At 39.0% G+C, this 23,622-nt stretch overlaps 1 protein-coding gene across 3 annotated transcripts; it reads right to left on the bottom strand.

Moving 5' to 3' along the window:
- Window positions 1-3,866: 3,866 nt before the first annotated feature.
- DDX46 (DEAD-box helicase 46) lies at window positions 3,867-23,575 on the bottom strand. Of its 3 annotated transcripts, none has more exons than XM_053990970.1 (24): window positions 23,504-23,575; window positions 21,035-21,217; window positions 20,615-20,755; window positions 19,579-19,696; window positions 19,242-19,407; window positions 18,790-18,941; window positions 18,352-18,465; window positions 17,581-17,746; window positions 17,103-17,223; window positions 16,576-16,751; window positions 16,023-16,144; window positions 15,134-15,212; window positions 13,258-13,340; window positions 12,244-12,408; window positions 11,734-11,896; window positions 10,607-10,800; window positions 9,935-10,072; window positions 9,148-9,297; window positions 8,333-8,530; window positions 7,530-7,748; window positions 6,894-7,038; window positions 6,237-6,310; window positions 5,697-5,775; window positions 3,867-5,597 (listed from the first exon to the last, which is right to left on the bottom strand). In XM_053990970.1, the coding sequence occupies exons 1-23, from the start codon at window positions 23,518-23,520 to the stop codon at window positions 5,728-5,730; spliced, it is 3,132 nt and encodes a 1,043-aa protein (XP_053846945.1). In that variant the 5' UTR covers window positions 23,521-23,575; the 3' UTR covers window positions 3,867-5,597; window positions 5,697-5,727. The 3 variants fall into 3 exon arrangements, with proteins under 3 accessions (XP_053846945.1, XP_053846947.1, XP_053846944.1); XM_053990972.1 differs by having other exon boundaries at window positions 3,867-4,117; XM_053990969.1 differs by having other exon boundaries at window positions 3,867-5,775.
- Between the last annotated feature and the right edge of the window lie 47 nt (window positions 23,576-23,622).

Below are 23,622 nucleotides of genomic sequence, written 5' to 3'. Positions count from 1 at the left end.
TAGCACTTCCTTATAAACGCAATTTTATACCTGCAAAAAGGAACAGCAGCTGCAAGAATTGCAACTTCAACTGTTTACAAAAAGATTCCATAGAAACATTTTAAGTGCCCAGCACATTTCATCATCCAACCTTTTGCCCACTTGGGGGAGGGCTGTGACCAACATATTTTTTAATGCACACTTGTTAATGACTATAATAGATTCCTGCCCTTCAAGAGCACCCTTAGTCCAGGGTCTGAATGACCACATTGGTCTTTAAATGACTGACACACAAAAGAGCCTGAAAAATATTGTGTACTATTCAGATGAGGTTTTAGATCATAAAAGCAAAAAAGACCAGGAAACAAGAACCTGCAGCTTTCACAAATAGTTAATTCTGCTTTTAAAAATATTTTCCTCTCCTGCTGTTGTTTGAGGAGCAGACTGCTGTACTCCAACACTAAGATATTCCATTTCTACAATACTTGGAGCTCTTCAGGCCGAAAATTGCTGTGAAACATCCTGCCAAGATGATGATTCGTATTCTTGCCATTTCTTCCTAATGCATGCAGGAATCCTCACTTGCAATATAAGAAAACAGCAGGGAAAAGCAGCATTTATTTAGCTTAATTTAGCAAATGATTCAATTTATTTACAAAGTTCATCTTTCTGCTGTTCAAACGCCTGTTGGGAATGCCAATGAAAAATGGTTCAGTTTGATACCTTTTCAGTGTCCTGTTACTTGCAGTATTTTAATCTGGAAGGTGATGAAGTCAGGCTGGGCTTATCCTCCTGATTTTTGCAGAAACTGTGGTCTCAACAGAACACGGAAGCCACCAGAGCCTAGAGGAGAGGAAGTGCAGTGTGAGGCAGTGAAAGGCTCCATCCCGAGCCGTGAAGCTGGAACCCAGCTGTTGTCGAGGCTGTTGCTGGCAGAGCAGAGCACGACCTAATTGTCTGACCTGGAACTGGCCATGGCTCTGTGATGGCCAGGTTGGTGTCAGTGCCCTGCACCAAACTCCAGGCAAAGCCGCACCAGCTGAGCCAGCTCAAATTGTCATCTGGTAGCAACAGGGCCGGGTCCCCTCGCGTGAAACTGTGCTGATAACAACAGGGACCAAGCACGGATCAGCTGCTCTGCCACTGTCTTCTTTTGTCACAGCTCCCAGGGCCTGGGGCACGGGTGTTCCTCCGGTTGTGAATGTGCTTCCTCCTTTCCTTCCTCTAAAGGACTGACTCATTAGCAGTACCCAATGATTGCATTAATTATCTGTAAGATAAGTGATGCAATGAAATGTTGAGCCTTCCCACATCCAAACCACAAAATGCCATTCTCCTCCTCTCTCAGGAGATTTTGCCGAAGGATCCACATTTTCAAGGAGAGGAAGGGCCTCAAAGCACAAGTTCCTTCCGCCAATACAGGAGCCTCTCGCTAGTCCTGGGCTCCAGAGCATGCTGAGCAAACGGAGAATTCAGTATGGGAGCTGCCACAACCTCCTATTTAACTGTGAATTATCAGAGCTGATCATTTCTACAAATTCACTTCCTAGCTAACATGCACAGGCAGAGGAAATGTAGGTTTTAATGAAAATCCTTAATCTTAACTCTGAGTGTAACATTTTCCTTGCTTGGCCATTCATTTCAGAAGAGTTGCCATGGGGTATTTATTATTTTAAGAAATGTTTGTGATGATGAACTTCATACTTAGAATGGCCAAAGTATAAAATAACTTAATCATATGCTCACTCTGCAGTAGGTTATTAATAATTTCTTAGCTCACTAGAACAACTTAGATCTGAGATGGTAATTAATTTACCTCTGCTTATGCTGGTCAGCTTAACAATCTTGTATCTCTCAGTTTGACTAAAGAAAAATATTTAAATCTGTTTCAGATGAAAAGTCTCAGACAACCAATGTTTGGGTGGCAATCACTCAGACTAATGGTCATTTATTTAAAAACAATTGTTTCCACTGTAGCTAAAACTATCAAAACAAATCTTCCTGCCTAGCACTGTATAAACATTGTACAAAATGTACATTTTGAGACAAATTTGAATCCAGCTGTGCCCCTTTTATTTTTGCATTTTTAGGTTGCTCTCTGCCTCCACTCCCCCATACAGCCAGCCATGGTTAGCTGGAAGCCAGAATTTATTCTGCATACACCCAGGCTCTAAGAACACAAACTTGTTTAAGCTGAGACCATATTTGGAAGAGATCTGGGTCAAGGAAAATAATCAAAGGAAAGTGCATTCCCAGAGCATCACGTGAGGAGGCCACAGCGGCACACAGGGCCCTCAGTGCCTCCCTGCCACTGACGCTCACCCTGAGAACCACCTCTGCAGCAATGTGGGGCAAAGCCAGACCCTTGGAAATGAGGTGTTCACCAGCACACCATCAACAGTATCATGACCATGGCAGAAAGATAAAAACTAATCCAGGCCAGCTCCACAGGCTCCATCCTCATAGCCACAGGTACCTGTCTGTAACCCTGCCACTACTTTGGCTGAAGTATTGACCCTTTCTTACAACTGCAAAGATGCCTGAAGGACTGAAACACCAAAGTGTTCTCTCACTCCCTGAAATTCCAGCATTCTTTTTTTAGGAAGATCCCAAATCCAGCCTTTGGTTTTTGTTCTATATTTGGCTGCCACAATTGCAGAATTTCAGGAAAACTTTGCTTAACAAGATTTTTTTTTTCTTCCACTTGGAAGACTTGAGTAGAAAAACCCCTACAGATGGCACTTTAGCCTCTGAATATTTTATTTAATTAGCAGCCAAATGCACATTAACTAAATTGCAGGGCTTTAATTGTACAAGTAAATCTCAAGCAGCCAGCACAGGGAACAGCTACAGAACATGCTGGCTGTGATCAACACTCACTGTCCAGGTTTATGTTTATAGCATAAAGTCAGCATGCAAAATAGGCCTTGAGCTGCCTCTTTTAAACAAAAGGTGTCACCATGAACCATTTAGTTCAGGGAGTATAACATTCTGAACTGTGATAGCACACATTTTTTATCTTGCTGTGAATTTTTTTCCCCCCACACAAAATACTGGATTTAGTCTCTCCTGTTTTCATGACTTGGGCATTAATTCTACACAGGGGTGGTGGGTTACTGCTGTTTGAATCTCTGGTGGGTTACTTGCATGGAGAATGAGGGAGCTGGGCTGGGAGCAGGGGTCTCACCCTGCTTCCCATGCCTGGTGTGAGCCTGCTGCACAGTGACACCACTACATTATGTGACATGCAAGAAAAAGGTAATTCATGATCCAGTGCCAAATACTTTTATCACTTATCCACCCAGAACATCACTATTCACTCACTGAGAGCATAAAGGCAACCTTGAAAGCTGGTAGCATTATCACCTGTGCAGGTAACAGAACAAGCTGTGCTTATGTGTATTTAAAAGGAAAAAAAACAAAAAATCAGCATCCCTGTGCTCTTCTCACAACTGGCAACATGAATCTGACCAGGGCAGATTCCCTGGAAAGCAGCCAAATCATGATGTTTATAAAGATCTTGTCTAGATCCATGGACATTCTTATGAAGAACTACATAGATATTTTCATTATTGAATTCCATCTTCTCCAAACTTTTATTCTCATCTTGTTTCCATTGTTTATTTCCCTGTGTATTTGTAAATTTGAGAGTTTCTTTTCCCCCAGCTTTTATGCATTTTGCTCCTGTTTTAATGTATCCAAACAACTTCACTGTGACTTTCTTAACTGAGTCTGGGCTGTATGGCATTGCATTTCCAACACAAAAACAAAAGTACAAGCTGCTATTCACATCACCCCTCTCTAAACAGCATGAGGTTAACTGTCATAGGAAAAAAAAACAGAAGCAGTGCAAATGCAGAAAACAGAGAAGCTATTCAGAAAGACAGTTTCTGAAAAATATACATTGAAATTGCCTTTATTTTTGCTGGAATTAAAAAAAACCATAAGAATATTGACATTGCATTTAAAACCCCCAGGAAGTTAAAGATTATACATTTTTGCATCTCTGAAATCCAATGAAAGCATCTCCATCATGCCTTTTTTAGGAGATATCAATGTATGAACATTTTGAACCAAGACGTGTCAGGCTGTCCAAACTCTGCAGTGCTCTTCATTAAATACACAAAATGTGTCACTTCTGCAAAGAGACACTGTCCAAAAGTTAGACAATTCAATAAAGAATTTCTAGGAAAGACATCAAACCCCAGTCCTTAAGGGAAGGAAAACATGTATTTAAATGTAACGACAGAACTTTAGTTTGGGATTTCTGTTTTAAGTTTTGAGAAGTGTTACTGTGTGTGCTGCTTCTCTCTGCTCTACTCCATGTATTAACACTGGCAAGTACTACATTAGGAGTGTTCTTATCCTAAAAGTAGACTGTTAAACTGGTACAGTCATTCCTTTGCTTCTTCCCTGTACTGTAAATAAGGTACACTGACAAGGTAACAGACATTGTATGCAAACATGAAGAGCCACTTAAATTACCTGAAGTTTGGAAAGAAAAGTTGTGAATTTATACAGCCATGATGCAGATTGTATGATTTGTCTTCAGCAGGGTTAAAGCAGTATATACACAGCTGGTTTAAAATGACACATTTCTTCTCAGTGTCAGGTAAGAAAAGCTTTCTATGAAAGTCCTTTTGAATGTTATCATCTTGAAAGTCTTGCAGCTGCTAGAATGAGACAATTCAAATTGCTACTGCTTTGGCTCCAGACAAGCAGACAGAAGTTAAATGCTTAGGAGTAGAGTCCATCATGAATCCTACTGGTTATGGGGATGAGACCTCAAAAACACCAGTCTTGCCTGTCCCAGTAGCTTATTGACTGCAATGATAGTATTTGTGGTATTCATTCATAAATATCACTATACATTTTTACTTAAAGCCATGTCCTAACAGTAATAAAGATGACAATCCTGGGGGAATAATCACATTAAATGTATATATAAGAACACTATAAAAGAGTGATAAAGTTGTATTTCATTACAAAAGAGGTTCTCTTTTCCTGGGAATTCCTTTTTAAACTAAAACAGGCTTTCATTCTTATGTCACCAAATGAGGAAAAAAAAATCAAATCCTAAAATTCTGATGTTTAGAAAAAAACAGGAAAACAACTATTGTCATACTACAAAACATTTCACTTTACAACAACCCCAAAGAGTTATCTATTACCTGGATGATAAAGAAAAATGGGGACATGAGAAGGATAAAATTCTCTATTCTGATCAATGCAAGACTCTCTGACCTTAGGGGGACATTTGTACAGGGAATGAATGTGTGTGGAACCAGCCAGAGAGATGCTATGGATCAGGAGAAAAATCCTGCCTTTATTTTGGTGTTTTATAATTTTTCCAGTATAAACTGATGTGTGAACCATTTCAACAATATGAAGCAGGTACATTCTAACAATTTCCAACACAAATCCCAACACTTTCATTTTACTTAACAGTATACTTACTGTCTGTCAAAAAAATTAAAGTTGGTTTATTTCGTATTCTTTATGATGAAAAGTGTATAAACTGCACTTTCAAATTAAATCATGTTCCACCAAAGCTGGTCTGCTTTAAGACTGATAACTTTAGTGGAGAGAATTAAGATGCTTCAGCAAATATCAATTTTCTGTTAAAAAATGTCCACAAGATGAAATAAAAAATTTTCTTAATTTACAGTAAGCAGTGTAAACAGCAAAAACAACAGAAGCCACGAAGTTTCACGCACCAGCTGCTAGTAGACAGGTAACTCCAAATGCTCATAGAACTTTGTATCTTCCTTTGTTGGTTGGTTGGTAAGAATTTTGCTGCAAATAAAGAAGAGGATAATCACAGTTAAAAGTGAAGATGGAAAAGTGAATTGCAATAAAACCCCACTAAATTATTAGCTGGGTATGTTGTAAAGCTACAGCAAACCAGATCTCTCAACACATATAAAATATTAGAATGAGGGGGAATAATCCGCTCCCCTTCCTGATGGTGCTGAAATTAGGAAATTTATTGGGACCCAACTCTTTGAGGGGTCTTCATCCAAAAAGCTCTGTCAATGTGTTATCTCCATCTGCTGGTTGACAGCAGCCGTGTTCTGGCTGATTAACCAGTGCCATGGATTTTTGGGCTGTTCAGGAATACAGTGTTTTTGAGATCTATCGGTCCCAGTCCCTGATATTAATAAAACCTTATGCCAGAGCATCAACATTTGCAGAAGTCAATCTCATAAAGCACACATTAAGGCACTTTCCCTCTGCATTCTGGATACTGCACTCACCAATCTGATGAGCTCCTCTTTTATAAGTCGTGTGATTTCTGCCTTTGCTTTCTGTACAGCAAGTTCATTGGCACCTGAGGATAAAAGTATGTATCATAATCTTAAAACACTTTCTGTATATGAATCCTACAGCATAAAAACTGCTGTCTACTTTCAGAAGCACAGTAAAATTTGCTGAATATTCTCAGCAGCACAGTAAAATTTGCTGAATATTCTCAGCTATTTGGTGAAGAACACTCTATTGCACAGAATGCCAAAGCTTGACTGTGTTCTCTTTTAAGGTAGATACTCCAGTCATAAACGATACTGTTCAGAAATAAGTAGGATTCAAGGTTTCTTGAGAAAAACTCAACCATCATGACATTTGCCAAGTTTTTGTTGTAGTAGTTGATGCAATTTCTTATACCTTTAACAGTCTAAACAGATTTCTATTTTCTTCCTCATTTCACACTGGCACAGACCTCTTTGTGCTAATTGTTCTCTGTGATCCCCATGGATCATTTGATAAGTGTATAAACAAGTGTTTTTCAGTAATTGCAAAGTAACTGCAGTGAGCCTATAACTTAAGTGTCCAAACACTGACTACAGAAATTCCATGTCTAATTACAAAACTAGACTCATAGCTTTAACAGAAACATTTATAAAAAGAATACATACTTTCTATAGCCAAATAAATCTTTCGTTCTCCTTCCTTGGGTTCTTTGCCTGGAGGGAAGTAAGTTCCTCTGATTGTAATGGCAGCTTCAGAATATTCACTGATTCTCTGCAGTGCTTCTTTGGAGGTAACTTTCCATCTGGCAGTCTGCAAAGTAAAGGATATAAGAGGATCAGTAAGGAGAAAGGCACCACACAAAATGGCAATCCACTAGTTCTGCCAGCATGGGCAGAACCTCAAAGATAAATACAGGGAATGTGTACTTGATACTGTGAAATATAAATCCTCAAAATAACAGATGAGTTAGATCAGAGCAGCAATATTCTGAATGGCAGAAACACTCGGGTACTAAAAAAAGGGCAAAGAGTTGTATCAGTCATGGCAGTATTGGGTATTAGAGAAGTGGGTAGAGGGTGAAGAGATTTTTGTAAGATAACAAATACTTGCTTTTCTGATAGTCTCTGGAATAAATCCAAAGCATTGCATTTATATAACCTGAGAAGTAATCCCAGTTAGGTAGCAATTTCAATTAGGTATGATCAGAAATAGAGACATAGTATTTTACTGGTGTAAGTATGAAGAGAGGTTTTGTTAAATGATGGTCATTTATACTTGATTATAGCAAAATGGTTACTTACCTGTGGGAAGTCATTGATCTCTAATTCCTCTTCATATCTCTTGAAGGATTCATTCTGTCCTCCATCCTGTTTCTCTTCCTCTTGCTTCTCTATGGGTACATAATTGAGCTTGGCATTGATCTTTTCAGCCAGTTGCTCTGCAATGGTCTTGGCAGACACAGTAGGAGCTTGAATTGTGCCTCCTCTCAGGATAGCATTTGTAGCCTGCTGCATCACATCCTGTAAAAGCACAGGTCCATACTGAGAACAAGGTAGCCAAAAAAAGTCCTATATAAACCAATAAGGGTTTCATTAAAGCTCTCTGTGTAATGTAATTGTCTACAAAACAAATACATTCTCCAGACTTCTGCTCTTCCTTGCTTCCTTCCCCTCAACAACTCCCTTCACACCTGCAATGAAAAGATCTTAGTGGTCCTTTGTATTTTCAGTTTAAAGTATCTTTGGATATTCCAGAACAATTAAGCTCAACCTAAACACACTGTACATCACATGTACATCATGCTTCAGCAGAGAAAGATGTTCTGCAACTCTGCCAAAGCTGACAAAACTAATTGTGTAATGTTATGAGTAATGAATTAACTCTTTGCCGGGACAGACAAAGCATTTATGGTTCTATAATAAGTCTTATAAACATATCAGCTCACTTATAAATCCTATATAAGCGAGTCAGCCCAGCTTAAATGAGATAAACAATGCAGTGTGTTACTAGTGTGCAGAAATACTAAATCAAATGGCAACCACAGAACAAAGAACTGAACAACCTTTATTAAAAAAGAGTAAAATTGGTCTGTAAAGAGCCTGACCTTAAAGTGGAAGGGAACCATGACTTGTGCCTCTGCTCCAAGATTCTTCTGGGCATTGATTCTCAAAGCCAATCTTTTAGCAATTTCCAATTTTTCTGCATTCCCAGCTGATGGTGTAGGAGCATTTGATGTTCCTGGTGCTGCCATGTCTTTTACTCTTTTCTTTGAATTGAACATGCTTTCAATTTGTTCATCAATCTAAAGAAAATAACGATTAATTGATCACTGCATTTACCACTATATAATCTTGTTGTCATAAAGAAACACTAAGGGGCATTTAGTTTACATGTTCTTAAATAAATTAATCTTGTATATATGGTAGAAGCCTGCCCAAAACTACAGTTGAACAAAAGGATGATCTAATCAGGAAAAAGTATAAACAGTGTTTACTTGCAAGGTCACAAAAAGGAATCTATCCAACATTAAGAAAGGTATTTAGTAAGATTTAAAATAGAAAATGCTACCATGAATGTCTTTAAAACACTTCAAATAAAAATATGTTTGCAACTGAGGACCATTGTTCTATTTCATTTACGCAAGATTAATATCCCAAATAATTTATGTGACATTTACTACACATAACTACACATGCTAAGTGTAAAATACAAGTCAAAAAGAGACACTGAAAATCTTCCTAGATCCTGATCTTCACAGCTGTATTTCTATATTTGAAGAATACATGCAGTCAGTAAAAGAGGTCACAGAGTAATAGAAATCCATGCACTCTGCAATGTATTTTGCAACCTACTGGGGAAGAAAATCAAATGTATTGAGAAAATCCATAAGCAACTTAAATCCTATTCCCAAGTGCTTACATCAACAGCTGTATCTTCATCATCTGAATCTTGCAAGCCAAGAGCTGCTTTTTGTAGCTTCTTTCTTTCGTTAGCCAAAGCTTGTTCTGTTTCATCAAATTTAAAACCTTTGCCAGAGAATCCACTGCTTTTTTTAATCAACTTTCCCTCCTGAAAACAAAAACATGTATTATCATACTTATGAGTTTCAAATCCTAGTTCTCATAGTCATAAAATAACTTTAAGATTAGACAAACAATTTTGAAGTTCTTTAAAAAGCAATTCCTAGCACATTCATAAAATGCTTCAGTTTTAAAAGCTTCATTTCACAATGAAATGTAATAAAAAAAACCTATGTTAGTTCAGCAGAGACAGTACCCTATTGGGATTTTCTGTAAGTACACATTTTAAATGCTTTTCAAATGCAGTAAAAAAAACCCTCCATTTTTTAATATCAGAAAAACTCCAAAGTCACTCTTCTCAGCATGAGCGAGATCCTCTGATGGTGAGAGTTCTAGAAATAATCATACAAATTCTGTGAAAGGGCTTCATTACCTTGTATGTGAATTTTGTTAAAAGCCAAAGTGCCTCTTATACCATAGGTATCTATTACAAACCCGATGACAATGTTTAAATTCTCAAGAACAGTTCTTTAAGTGACATTCAAGAGCCCAGTCTAGAGGTCACTGACACACGAAGCACACACGTGTTCCCAGAGAAGTGACCCATGTATGCACACTGGACAACTGGACACATGCATTTACAGGCATTAAACCTGGACCAAGCCCCCTACAGAAGAATTACTTACAGCCTTCTGTTGGTCTTTGAAGTCAGCCCAGAGCTTCTCCAGATCAGGAGGAATTGGATTCCCAGACAATTCCAAAGCCTTAATGATATCACCAGCATAACGTGCCTGATCCTCAGTAATGAATGTATATGCATACCCCTGGTCAAAATTCATTTAAGAGACAATTAGGAAAAAGCTCTAAAGACACTATCTCTAAATTTACTGAAGCACCCTTTCACAGATGCTGACTTCTAGTCAATGACAGTAATTGTGACAGTCATGCAATAACTTTTTTAGTGGAAGTGTAGAATGAATAATGTGATTTCCCAGGAAGGTGATACAGAGGTAGTCATCCAAAGATAGTAAACACTGAAAGCTCTCCTTCCAACCAGTGTTGTCATGGTTAAAAGTTTGAAAAATTAAAATCTTATCAGTTTAGTAGGGCACATTTCCAACAGTGAAAAACACCCAAACTTTCAGCCACAAATGGGATTTAAAAGAACACTCAGACATCAGAAGAACACGTAACTTCCAAACTTTTAGATTGCTGAAGTTCAGAACATACTAAAAACACTCTTCCCACCAACAATACAAACTACTCCTTCTGTAGCTATCCCTTGGAACAACTTCATCAAACAACAGAGAAGGGAAAAATGCCAGTACTAACCAAACCTGGCAACTGAGTGTACATACTTTATTGCCAGCCCGCCCAGTGCGGCCTGCTCGGTGCACATAGTCCTCATAGTGGTTGGGACAGCTGTAATTGACCACCAGCATCAGCTGCTTCACATCCAAGCCCCTCGCTGCTACAGACGTGGCCACCAGAAGTTTGCAGGTTCCATTCTTGAAGTCATTAATGATGCTGTCCCTGTCATACTGATCAATACCTGCAAGACAAAGCAGTTAATTATAAAGCTCTGCTTTAAGTCACGAGAATATGTACACAGGTCAAAATACCCTCGAACTTCAAACAACCAAAACCACAAGCAAATACAACTTCCAATACTTTCACACTTGTGAAGGCAAAATACATTAGCCAAAATAACCTCTATTATTTAGAATAACTTCTAATTTTTCAACTACCATAAGATGTTTTCCCCATACCAAGATCCTCAAGATGTTTTTTTAATATTATTTTCTATTTTGCACTTCAGCTGAGACCTCATCTGGAGGCTTTGTCTGTTCTCCAAAGGCAACAGAAATCTCAGAAGAACAAGAATAGTTTTCCCTCTTCCATTGCTGCATTCCTGCTGAACAGTGATTTTGTACTTACTGGTTTTATAAAAAATGCTCTAAAAAAATACTTTAAGTTTAAAGATACACTGGGATGGATAGCATTGTAAAGAGATTTTTCTCCTCTTGCTACTTCCATTCTATTACTACTTGATAGAAGAAAAGTAAAGTGACAACTGCTTTACTGTGGAATCTCAAATAAAAATATCATGTGATACTCCCCAATGGCACTCACTACTCTACAGTAACAAGTAGTTAGCAATATTCCCTGAGAGGTGTTAACTCTTAAGTAACAGTCCTCTTGCACAGACACAAGATTTGGCATCTGATGACATCTCACAGAGAACAATGAAGAGTAATTACACAGTATCATTCTATTTCACAATATCATTCTATTTCATTCTATTCTACACAATATCAGTCTATTTCAAATTAAGAGACAATTATCCTCCCCAATTGCAAAGCAAAACCTGCTTATGAAGAAGTAATAAAATTGGTACTATACAGGAACTAAGTGATTTTTAACTACTGGATACCAACATCCTAGCTGGGAGTAGTTAATGTAAGTCCTTAAATTTGCAGATTACCTCCATGGAGAGACAAGCACGGATAAGAGGCCCTCATTAAATCTTTCAATAACCCATCAGCGTGTTCTTGCTTATCTACAAATATGATAACAGATCCTTTCTCCTGATAATGTCCCAGTAGCTCCAGTAACTTCAGAAATTTGTTCTCCTCTTCTATGACAATCTGGAAAAAGACATACAAAAGAGTATCATTTGTATCTTGAGTCATTATACAAATCCAGATTGCATAAAAGTAAAAATCAGGAACAGGAGATGAGTTTTTCAGCTGTTCCCACACCTAGTGGTATAACAGCTGTTCAGCTTAGTGCTACAAACCAACTTCAAGAAAAAAAAAAATCACACTGCATTTACAGATTAGGGCATTAATTTATTCTAAGTTCATTTTTAATAAGGCCACTAAATTTCTGAAAATAAAAGCTCTGTGGGTATATTGATTTATATTCAACATTGCTGGGAACAATCCTTTGCAAGCAAATGAGAAGATAAGCAAGGCAGATGTATGATACTCACCACGTGTTGCTCCACATCAGAACAGACAACACTTCTGCCTCCAACCTGCACCTCGATAGGTTTACTGAGGATCCTGCGAGCCAGGGCCTCCATAGCTCTGGGGAAAGTAGCAGAGAACATGACAGTCTGACGGTCAGGCCTGACGTTGTCTACAATGCGCATGACCTGTGGTGAGAGAACATTCCCTGTTAACATCCAACTCCTGGAACTCGATTTCACACACATACAAAGCTGTCGTCTTTAAAGTCAGGTGGTAACTGCACCTCCCACACTACAAAACGTTATTTACAGATTTCTTGTAGGCACCAAGCTGCTGGCATTGGAAGATGGCAAAACTTGCTGGATTCAGAAGGAAGTTGCATGGCAATATGCAATCTGGCAGCAGCTCAGCAAAAATCCTAGGAAATGCAGCAGAAACCCTACAGTTCAAGAGACAAATAAAAGGAATTTTCCTAGTTTTGGAGAACAGTACAGCCCATGACAACTGGAAGAACCCGAGATGTCCAAAGCTCTCAACAAGTCAGCAGCATTTCCAACATTTTGTTCTTATTTCTTGCCAAGAGACATCAAAGACTTTATAAACAGACTACAAGTACTAACACAATACCTGTATCAAGGAATTACACAGGGATACAAGATGGCCACAAGTATTCAAAATGACTGTGTAAAATACTCTGTGCATTAGAGAAAAATCCAAGCTATATAGGAATTTATTGAAAGCAAAACATAGAATCACAGAATGATTTGGATTGGAAGGGACTCTAAAGATCTTCCAGTTCCAGCCCCTTGCCATGGGCAGGGATACCTTCCACTAGGTATGAGGATAATATGATGTTATAATAATGTGATAATAGATATGAGAGCAATAAAAACATTAGAGTCAGCTGAAACTGCTGTCCATATGCAGCACATCCTTTTGAAGACCCACTGGCGGAGCAGTAATAATGTAGCATTGTAAAACCCTTGATGTGAAAACCAGTATATTTTAGCACCGTCTCTCATGTCATGAATTACCTGAGGCTCAAACCCCATGTCAAACATTCTGTCAGCTTCATCAAGTACAACGTACGTGACTCTACGGAGGTTTGTCACCCGACCTGTGAAAGGAGAGGAAAAAACACATGGGAAACAAAATCAAATGGAAATATGGTTTCCCTTAGGAATATTTTTTTAAAATGTTATATAGTCTCACTATCTTCAAACAAAGACATTAATTAATTTTTTAAAAAATTCACTAAATGTGAATTTTAATGTTCACACTTTAATCACACATACATTCTGGGAAATGTGTAAGTATGCACAAGGCCCTTTTAGTTTGTCAAATTCTTCTCTTGCATACCATCATAGGGCCAGAAGAACCTGTAAAATTCAGAAAACTGCCCTCGCCAAAACACATCATAAAACTAAGACTGAGCTGAAGCAAGGAGCCACATCAGCCAGTATCTGACAGCGGCACCTAGAAAAGAACATATTAGAGATTACAGCGCATGTGTGGAAGGCAAAGCCCAGTGCTAACTGCTGCAGCCTCAGAAAATTCCTTTATACACAATCTGTAATGCTTCCTTGGAATTAAGAATAACTATATGAGGATAACCATACTAGTTCTAGATCACTGCTAATAATAGGCATAAAACAGAGTAAGCAGTCTTTTAAAAATAACTATTACATAAAGATTAAAACCTACCCAGTAACACTACTGAATTTAAAATCAAGAGCCACCCCAAACTCTGGGACAGGTTGAAAAAAAATAAATAAGTTGTGTTTCTGTGAACATTTTGAAATTATCATGGACAGGATAACTAGCACCCTTCCCAAACAGTGAAGAGATTCTCCTTCATGAGAAGGATTTAACTCAAGGATTTTAGAATCATACTCTCAAACAATATAAACACGTTCAGTTCCACACAACTGTGGAGTGACACTGCCAAATGCTCTCTGGAAAAGATTTGTCACATTTTCTACAACTATCACTCAGACTTGTGCCTATCAAACTACAGAAGAATTTGGTCCTCTCAGCTTCAGCAAATTGTAGCTGAATCCTCAAATTATTTAAGACATTACGCGCTGCATTTTTTAAGATATGGAATTCAATATTAAGGAACAAAGCAAGTATTCCTTATATCTACATATCTATTTAACATCTTAACACTTTCATCCCCAAATAATAACTTTGTAAAATTACTTGGGAACAGCATTAATGTACCTACCTTTGACGATTTAAGTCTTGGAAGCCCAGTTCTATATGTCTTGAAGGTACTTTTTTCACAGAAGTTAAATAATGTCAACAGTTTAGTAGAGGTTTTGATGTGGAATAATTTAATAATAAAACTTTATCTAATAAGCATGCAATGGTTACACTAGGACAAAACCTCTTAAAGCTGCAGTGGCTCAGTTTAATCAATCTGAATATCTGATATAAGGTCAGTTCTTTTACTTCTGAGCAGGTATTTAGGGAGGGCTTCTTTGTCTGTTTTTTAAAGCCAACAGATAAAGGCAGAGTCAGATGCTCTTGTAAAGCAGGGAACTGCTGAGCTACTCTAGCACAGAAAATGGCTCTATGGGCAGACAAAACAAGCAACTGTTACATAACCTTTATCTAAATGACTCCAACTTCAAAAATTTGGACCAGCACATTTCAAGTTTAGCAGTGATAAACATTCTCAAAAACTCTTCAAGAATGTAGTATTTCCTGTCCTCCCCAAAGAAGTCAAATCAATATATGCTTAAACCTATTATTAGTGCTATATATTCTCAATAGCTATATAGTGCAGCCTGAAGAGATATAAGAAAATTCCATAAGACCATTTATCAAAATACATGATCTTTTGAATTTGTTAGAATTACACAACAAATGTAAAAAAATCTCCAAAGGAAGAGGTTTTCTACTCACCATTGTTAGCTGCTAACATGTCAATCATACGTCCAGGTGTGCAAACAATAATTTCAGCACCTCTTTTGAGTTCAGCTATCTGATTTCAAAACATAGTAAACAATCTATTAGTTTTTGCTTTGTGATTTCTTTCAGATTTTTTAAAACATATATCACCTTGCAAAAAAGAAAACCACCTACACTGTAATACAGCTGTTCTACTAACATGAACTATGTAAATATTTTAGTTACTAATTTCTTCAAGTCTTTGGAGACATTTGCTTCCAAAAAGAGTAACCCCAGACAGTCTGAGTTACCACCACCTGAAGCAGTTTTAATGAGGATATGACTTCAATACGCTTAAGAGCCTGTAAGAAAGGTCAGTGTTACATCAGGAACAACTGATAGTAGACACACCACGTTCCACCACAGATGGTAACTCCTGGTGTTTCCACAAATGGGTGGGGTGGAGGTGTGGAAAACCTTGAAATTAATCTCTAAGTTACTTCAAGATGCAATATTTGATAATGCAATAAACCAAAGTTATCATTTTCTGGCTTTCGTTATCATAAGGGGAACTCTCAGAAAAATACAGCTTCCTAGTAACTTTCAAACTATTATATCCCACTAATAATTCAATTTTAATTTAATGCTCAGTACATACATAAAGAGAAACAGCCTGAAATTTTTAAGGATCGTATCTGAGACTTTCCAGGTTCATTCCTGTTTAAGGTTAAGTTATATGCAAAGCTTTTTGCATTACTACCATTCCCGCAGAGAAAAGCCATAATGAAGACTGCAAATGTACTGGATTAATGGAAAAGAAAAAACAACTAACATTGCTACAAAACAAACACTGACTAATGAAGCCCTAGCACTCTTTGACAAGCCAGGCATGTGTTTTGCATACCTGTTCACTGATTCCTGTTCCTCCATAAACACAGACAACTCGAAGCCCAAGTGTCTTGGAGAATTTCTTGCACTCCTTGGTAATCTGCAAAGCCAACTCACGTGTAGGTGTCATAATGACAGCTGAAAAGCAAAACATTTTCATCATACATTGCAATATAAAAGATGTTGTAATTTCCACAAGAGAAATTAATATTTTGTAATGATGTTTACAGGAATTTACTCCCCATTTTTAAGAATGTAATTTCAAGGAAAAGATAATTGAAACGTTATGAGGAAGGAGTGGAAATCTGGTCCAAGTATGAAAATCAAGGGAGGAAGGTCTCCCAGATATGTGGACATGGGAGTGCTACTGAAACAACATGAGATAGCACAGTAATCACAAAACAACATTAAAGAGCACGGTGATCTTTAACTAAAAAAGAAACCACTTATCAAGGGACATTAGTAAGGACTTCTCCCTATAACCACATAAAGAACTGAAATCCCATCTCAAGCATATACTTGATATTACATTTATTTAAATAGTAACTTTGAAAATAAAATCTTTTTACCTATGGGACCTTCTCCTTCTTCTAATGCTCTCTGATCCATAATGTGTCTGAACATGGGCAACAGAAATGCAATAGTTTTTCCACTTCCTGTTTTAGCAATGCCGATCAAATCCCGTCCGTTCATAATTGCTGGGATAGCCTGGGTTTGAATCGGAGTGGGCTTTTCATAGCCATGCCTTAAGGCAAAAAAAAATATTTTAAGAACAAAATAGAACTTGATAGATGTGACTCATGAAGTTGTGCTAAATTTTTTTTTACATATCCATATTTATATATACATATCAGTGCCCTTCAAAAAATGCAGATCAAAATGAGCAGCAAAAGCATGATACAAATGGCAGAGAATAGTTAATAACAATAATTCAACACAGAGTGATAAACACTCTGATGACTATATATGTAGCATTTACAGACATGGACATGTGGCATTCATTATGCAGCAAAGTAAAAGGTCCTTCTCATGGACATAGGACATGAGAGCAGCGAGCAAAATCAAGGATGATACAGTTCATAAAGTGCTTGCTTACTTTTTGAGGGCAGTGAGAATCTTCATGGAAATACCACATTGTACCCAGGTTTTTATTGGTTTGGGACAGCCTTTTCCCTTGACTGTAATTCCTTCCAGCTCCAGCCTGTACACATTGACCTCTGAAATAGAGTAGAGCCAAACTTGACACTTCTCTACTACCCTGATCAAAAAATACTTGCTTTGTCCCTTAACATAAAATACTAATTTTATCACTATGAGAAAAACAGCTTTTTGCTTGTTACACATAAACACAGGAGTTAGGTTGAAAGGACTCAGGTTAATTTTCCAATCAAAGTCCCATATATACTTATAGTAAGTTATCAACAACAGGGATGCACCTGATTTAACGTTTTACTATGGTAAGTTGCTCCAAATGCTTTTTACATTGCAAAGCATTTGCTGTTCCTTAGCACACTGAAATCCACCATTCTTTTCTTCAATAGTACCCAAGGTGTTCTGGTTGTATTTGTCTTTACCTTCTTGAGTCATTTTAGCTAGTTCTGGTACTTCAACATAGAAGTTTTTCCTGAAAGGTTCATATTCTATCTTTCCATGATCCACTGGTTCTAGCAGCTTTCTCTGCTTGGTCTGATAGCCAGTCAGGGCAGTTTGAAGGTCAACTTCCTCCTCTTCTGAGGAATACTGCAGAGATCACAATTTTTGTGTACATTAGGATTAATGAATTATTAAGGTGTTTGGCTTTTTTGTTTATAGCAAAACTATTCAGAAGCAACAGGTATTTCTTACTGTATTAGACATGAAACTGAAGACCTGCTCTTAACTTATATAAGTCTCAATTTTTCTTTCCTCTAATGCTTTCATGTTTCTCCCAAACCTTAACTCTCACCAAGTTCTGTGTCACTTTCACGGCTTTACCAATGCCAACTACCAGCCCTGTCATTCAGAAATAATTACTGCCACACAAAAGGAACAGTAAGAGGAAATTAGGAGAAAGCAGCCAGTCAGCAGACTGATGTCACACTGCAGTCACAGCTCTGACAGATGTCCCCAGGTCAGCTTTGAAGGAGCACCACTAACACTGGAACTGCACGGCCTGAAGTGTCTGAGCCCAGGGCCTGCAGGGTACTGAGTCTGTGACTCAGGCAAGGCTGACCCTCCCCAGCCTCCTGAGCAGCAAAACACCCACACCCTTCACAGCTCTTCAGGCCAAACACCACACACAACCACAGGAAGCAAGAATAGGCCCTTTGCCTGTTCACAAGAGAAATACAAAACATTTCCATTACCTCCATTGCATCTTGGTCATTCTCCATGAGTTCCCCTTTCTTCTTTTCTGACTCAGCAGCTGCCTTTTTGGTTGTCACCACAGTTACCACCTTGGTAACAGTTGGTCCAGTTTTCTATAAAAATGTTAAAAAAAAATGAATGCACTATTGTATAAAACAAAACCCATTCTGTAAAAAACATACAGAATATCTACTTCTGGATACATTATGCTGAGCAATTTATTTCCTACTTCCCTTAGTGAAATTTTATCAAAATAATACTTGATAAACAATTACATAAAAACACCAGGAAACGATACTTAAAGCAAACATGCATTAAGTGCATGTAACCTGTTGCTTTTTTGAACTTTCCTCCATTTTTCCCAAGTCATTTTGCTATTAAAACACAAAGTTACCTCAGTCTTTTAAAAGCAAGAAATATTTAACAAGTGATTTTACCTTTTCACTCCCACCTCCACCTTTTACACTTCTCATATTGAACTTCTTGACCTCTTCTTTTACTTCTTCCATATATGCATCTAAAGGATCTAACTCCTCATCTTCAACCTCATTGCCTTCCTTTTCTCCTTCTGCAGTTTCCTCTTCATCATCTAATAAGAGTGAAAAAGATGGGGATAAAAGACAGGGAAAGACAGAAGTCCTTACATGTGTCAGATTATTGTCCACCCAAATAATTACAGCCCATTATATTACTATATAATATTTCCTCATACAAATCTCTCCAGTTGGTTTATCAAAAATGTATCTTAAACCATCTGACACCATGACCAGATTTAGGCTATTTATTTTACGGCTTACATACTGAAGAGTAATTAGATGCTTTAAAGATATTGTAATAAAAATATTACTAGGAACAGAAGTATTCTGTTATATATAAAGAGGTTAAATACCATCATCATCTTCTAAACTCCATTTTTTTCCCTGTTTCATCTCTTCAATTTCTTTTTTTAGCTCTCCTATGTTTTCCATTGCTTTCTTGCGTTGTTCTTCCCTCCATTTCTCCACTCTTTCTTTTCGTTTTCTCATTTCTTCTTCTAGTTTGTTCTGATCAAAATTCTATGAAAAAAATCAACCAAAAAGTGAAAATTAATGGCCACTGGCTTTAGCCTATGCTTCTTGAAACAAATGTAACCATTGAGTGAGCAAGCTGCAGAAGAGTGGACATCCACAAACTTCCTGGTTTTATATTCATTATCTTTTAAATTTACAAGTGTTAGAAGTCTCTACCTCAGTGGCCACAGCATTTGTGGTAGCATCTTTATCTTTCTCTTCCTCTTTGTCATCTTTGTCTTTTTTCTTTTCTTTGGAGATTTCCACACCTTCTGTCTTTTCTTTAGATCTTGATCTGAAAGGTAAGATCAAAGGTTTCTTAGAACATTACAGCTTTTCTCAGGGGGAGGATACATATATGATGGACAGAAACGTCTGTTTTGGTTTTTTTGTTCTATAATCACCCTGTTATGTTTTCAAACACCTCACAAAACACACTGCTTCCCAGACACTCTTTCCATGTCATGGAATTACTTCCTCTAACTATCAGTAATGTAGACCCTAACCCAATCCAGCAATTAATGTGCTTTTCTCACTTCTTTGCAGACATCATTTTCAGAGCTCTTATAATTGTTGTTCTGTTCTCTTACAATTGTCCAGTTGTTCTGCACTTTATTTCACACCTCCTTTGAAGTCAGCATTTAGAAAATAGAACAAATTTCCTGTTTGTGGAATTTCTGGAGAAAGGTAAAGTGATGCCATGGAAGTGTGAACATCCCCCTAAACACACTGTCCTGGCTGACAGACAAAAGTTCTTCTCCCTGGGAAAAGCTACTCATGTAATGCAAACATAACAGGCAGACTTGCACTGAATATAAAAACCATTTATAACAGGTTTTATTATACTCACTTGCTTCCAATTTAAAAGAAAGCATCTAAACCTAATTTGTGCTAGCTTATGACAATAAATATAAAATTCCCTTTAGCTAATTAAATATCATTAAGTTTTTTTCTTTGAACTATTCTGATACAAAACATACACTTATTCCCAAAGCTTTTCTGATTCCAGGTTGTCATGATTTCTAGAGTGCCATCACTACTCATGCTGTATACAGACTGTTGTTATCACTTACAGACTTCCTACTCGTTTTATAGCAGAGCCTGACTATATGCTGTTTTCAATTATATCTGAAAACCTTATCAAGATATATTTAAAAGACAATGACCTGCAGTAAGCTTTTACACGTTTCTGAAGCTAAGAACACTAGAATACCTGTTTTCTGTTTTCCTGTTCTTGCTTGGACTGGAGGATCGTGACCGTCTCCCTCTACTCCTGCTCCTTGAGCGCCTCCTCTCTCGGCTCCGGGATCGTCGTCTCTCTCGGCTCCGTTCCCTTTCTCTACTCCTTGAACGTCTGACATGCAACAAAATTGTCTTTACTTGGGACATGCTCATAGCATAACTTTAGTCTTCTGTTGAGGAGCGGGTTGTAAAAGGAACCCACCAATCATCAAGACCACTAAGAACTTACAAACTCCAGCACCAGCAAGCCAGAAAGCATTTAATAAGCAAAAAGCCTTAAGCATAGTGAAATCCACCACAGACATCAGCAAAGGAACTAACTGGAGCGGGAGAACATCAATATTCAGCGGACAGGCGCTTTTTGATACTTTGACTGGAGCTGACGTCGTACCTTTGACGCTTTCTGTCCCGCGAGCGAGACCTTCTCTTGTCCCTGCTGCGCGACCTCTCCCGCCTGCGATCCCGCTCGCGGCTCCTGGAGCGCCTGTCCTCGCGTTTCCTCTTGTCCGACGGGGAACGGCTCCTGGAGCGGCTCCCGGAGCGTCCCCGCGACGCAGAGCGCTTCCGATAATGCCTGCGTGGCACGGTCAGAGTGTGAGCTCCAGAACCATGTACAGTTAAACCGTGTTTGTCAGGTGCTCAAGCAAGCAAAAATAATTATCTGAAATTCTTGGACTTTTTAAATGTCTAAACTTCTGCAATCATCTTGCCAAAGTGATTAATATACATACTATATGTATAATATACATATACACTCTTAATGATGCCGAAATTAGAAGGATTATTTGCTCATGATTTTCTTTTAGTTTTAGAGTACTATTATAAGCACATCATGAGAACACCAGAACATCAAGAACAACTTCCTTTTCAGAAATCCACTGATTTCCATTTAATATATAGGAAAAGCTGAAGGCTCTTTGAAGCTATCTCAAAGTCTGCCAAGCAAACAAAACTGCTCTTTGTTGCTTTTTATACAATAAATGTTTACCCATCTAAGGTAGGTGAACTATACCTCTGCTCAATGGAAAAGCTGTCAGACTGGAATTAAAGAAACATTAACCCCTGAGGAAGTGACACAGCTGTGGTCAATGCCTTTACCATGCTGACATCAACAGAAATTCTGTAATATCAAACATGTCAGAAGTCAGCAAGGCTTGGGGGGTACGAGGGAGATAGGTGTCTCCTTTCCTCCCCTCATTAATGCTCCTATCCCAACCACACTGTGGGGCAGAGCAGGGCTAGGAATTTTCTAGGAAACTCTTCAACTGAATGTAGAAGTCACAGAGGGACCTTGACTGTGACCATTTCCTCTTCCTCCAATCCCAGATTTTCGGACACCATGCCAGAATAATTCCCTTGGTCACTCTCCTGTGGCTCAGGACCCACAGACCCTTTCTCCTGACAAGCCCAGCAGTCATGCTTGAGAAGAAGGAAGAAGCAGAGAAGGCAAGACTTTAAGCCCCCCACTCCTTGTTTCATTTGCATGGTAGTATTAAAATACTTCAGCTCTAAAAATAGTGGTATATTTATATCTACTCTATGTTATGTGGTATATTTAGGCAGCACATGCACTTGGAGTTAGCATATATCCACATCCTGCCTATCAGCAGGATAACTGACTGCAAAGAACATCCATCAGCACTGAGATTTTTATTTTCTTTTCTATCTCCATCACAAAATGCCATGGAATCTGCTCTATACTTCCTCTCTTTCTAATCTTTTAGTTTTAGGGAACTACTTTTGTTTTTAATTTTTTTTCCTCTATAGTGTGCAATAAAGCCAAAAAGATGATTTCAGGTTGCAGAAGCCCCAGTGTGAGGAACATTTCCTCACACCAACCCCAGCACATGCAGCCCCCACCCATCTCCACCCACCATTCACTCTCACCCTCTTACCATTTCTTCACTTTTAAAACATTTTGTATGTTAAACAGAATATTAATACAAGTTTAAGCCCACTTTTAACATTATTTTTAGCCCAAACAGAAGAACTCTGTCATTTTCAGCAGAGGAGCTATACTGTGACAAGCAACTGAGTCCTGCTGGCTGGAGTGCCAGAGCTTGGTTTTCAATTCAGAAGGCTCCAACAGTGCCCTGTACCACCCACTGCTGCCCCAGCTCATCTGGAACTGATTTAGATAGATTTGTGGGAGTGCCCAGCTCTGCACTAGATCACTAATTTGAGCCCAAGGTGGTTGTTAAAATTTTAAAGTCATCTGTCTCGGTGCAAATCTCCGTTATGGACCTGGGAGCTGTTAAGAGTGTAGTACAACTGCATGTGGGGACTGTTGTGTCAGCTTTAGTGTAAAAATCTGATTAAACCACGAGACAGAGGCATATGCCCGACAGCACCAGCAAACTGTGGAATCGGTTTAAAGCCCGATAGGTGTGAGCAGCTCCGTATCATCTGGAGCACAGGTTTGGCCCGAGACACACGCAGCACAAGGGCACATTACTCCCGATCGGGTTACAACCCTAACAGGTCTTTGCATCACTGGGAGAGGGCAAAAGATACGTGGTCCATAAATACAAAAGACACGAACAAAAACATCTAAACCAAGCTAACCCCTCTGCGTGGGTAATTATGACATTTTGGAACAAACCCGTGAAGGCCAGAGGTGCTCCGGGAGCCGCGGGGTCGGTGCCGGTGAGCCCCGGGAACTCACCTAGCGTTGGGACCCTCGGCCCCGGCCCGGAGCCCCGAGCGCCAGGCCCGGGCCCTGCCGTGGCGGCCTCAGCGCGCCCGCCGGCGGGGAAAGCCCGCGCCACTCTTTGTCCCCCTCACGGCCGCCTCACCGCGCCACAACCCCCGAGCGAGCCGCGACCCCCGGGCGGGCGAGGCAGTGGCGCCGCTCCCTCACCTGGACTCGCGGCCCATGGCGGCGGCGCTCCCGCTACACGGCGGCGGCCATTCCCCGCCCGCACGGCGAGAGCGCGGCGGGAGCGCCGCCCCTTCCGGGCCGCGCCCCGCGCTGGCGCC

Source organism: Vidua macroura, chromosome 15 (genome assembly GCF_024509145.1).
Source record: "Vidua macroura isolate BioBank_ID:100142 chromosome 15, ASM2450914v1, whole genome shotgun sequence".
NCBI lineage: Eukaryota > Metazoa > Chordata > Aves > Passeriformes > Viduidae > Vidua > Vidua macroura.
This window is presented reverse-complemented; position numbering and strand designations above follow the sequence as displayed.

Excerpts from the sequence above, each read along its gene's own strand:
- DDX46 (XM_053990969.1), bottom strand. Across the intron at positions 7,039-7,529 it reads AGATCAATGACTTCCCACAG|ACTGCCAGATGGAAAGTTAC; the intron begins GTAAGTAACCAT and ends TTTACTTTGCAG. Across the intron at positions 5,776-6,236 it reads AAGAGGAGCTCATCAGATTG|CAAAATTCTTACCAACCAAC; the intron begins GTGAGTGCAGTA and ends CTTTATTTGCAG.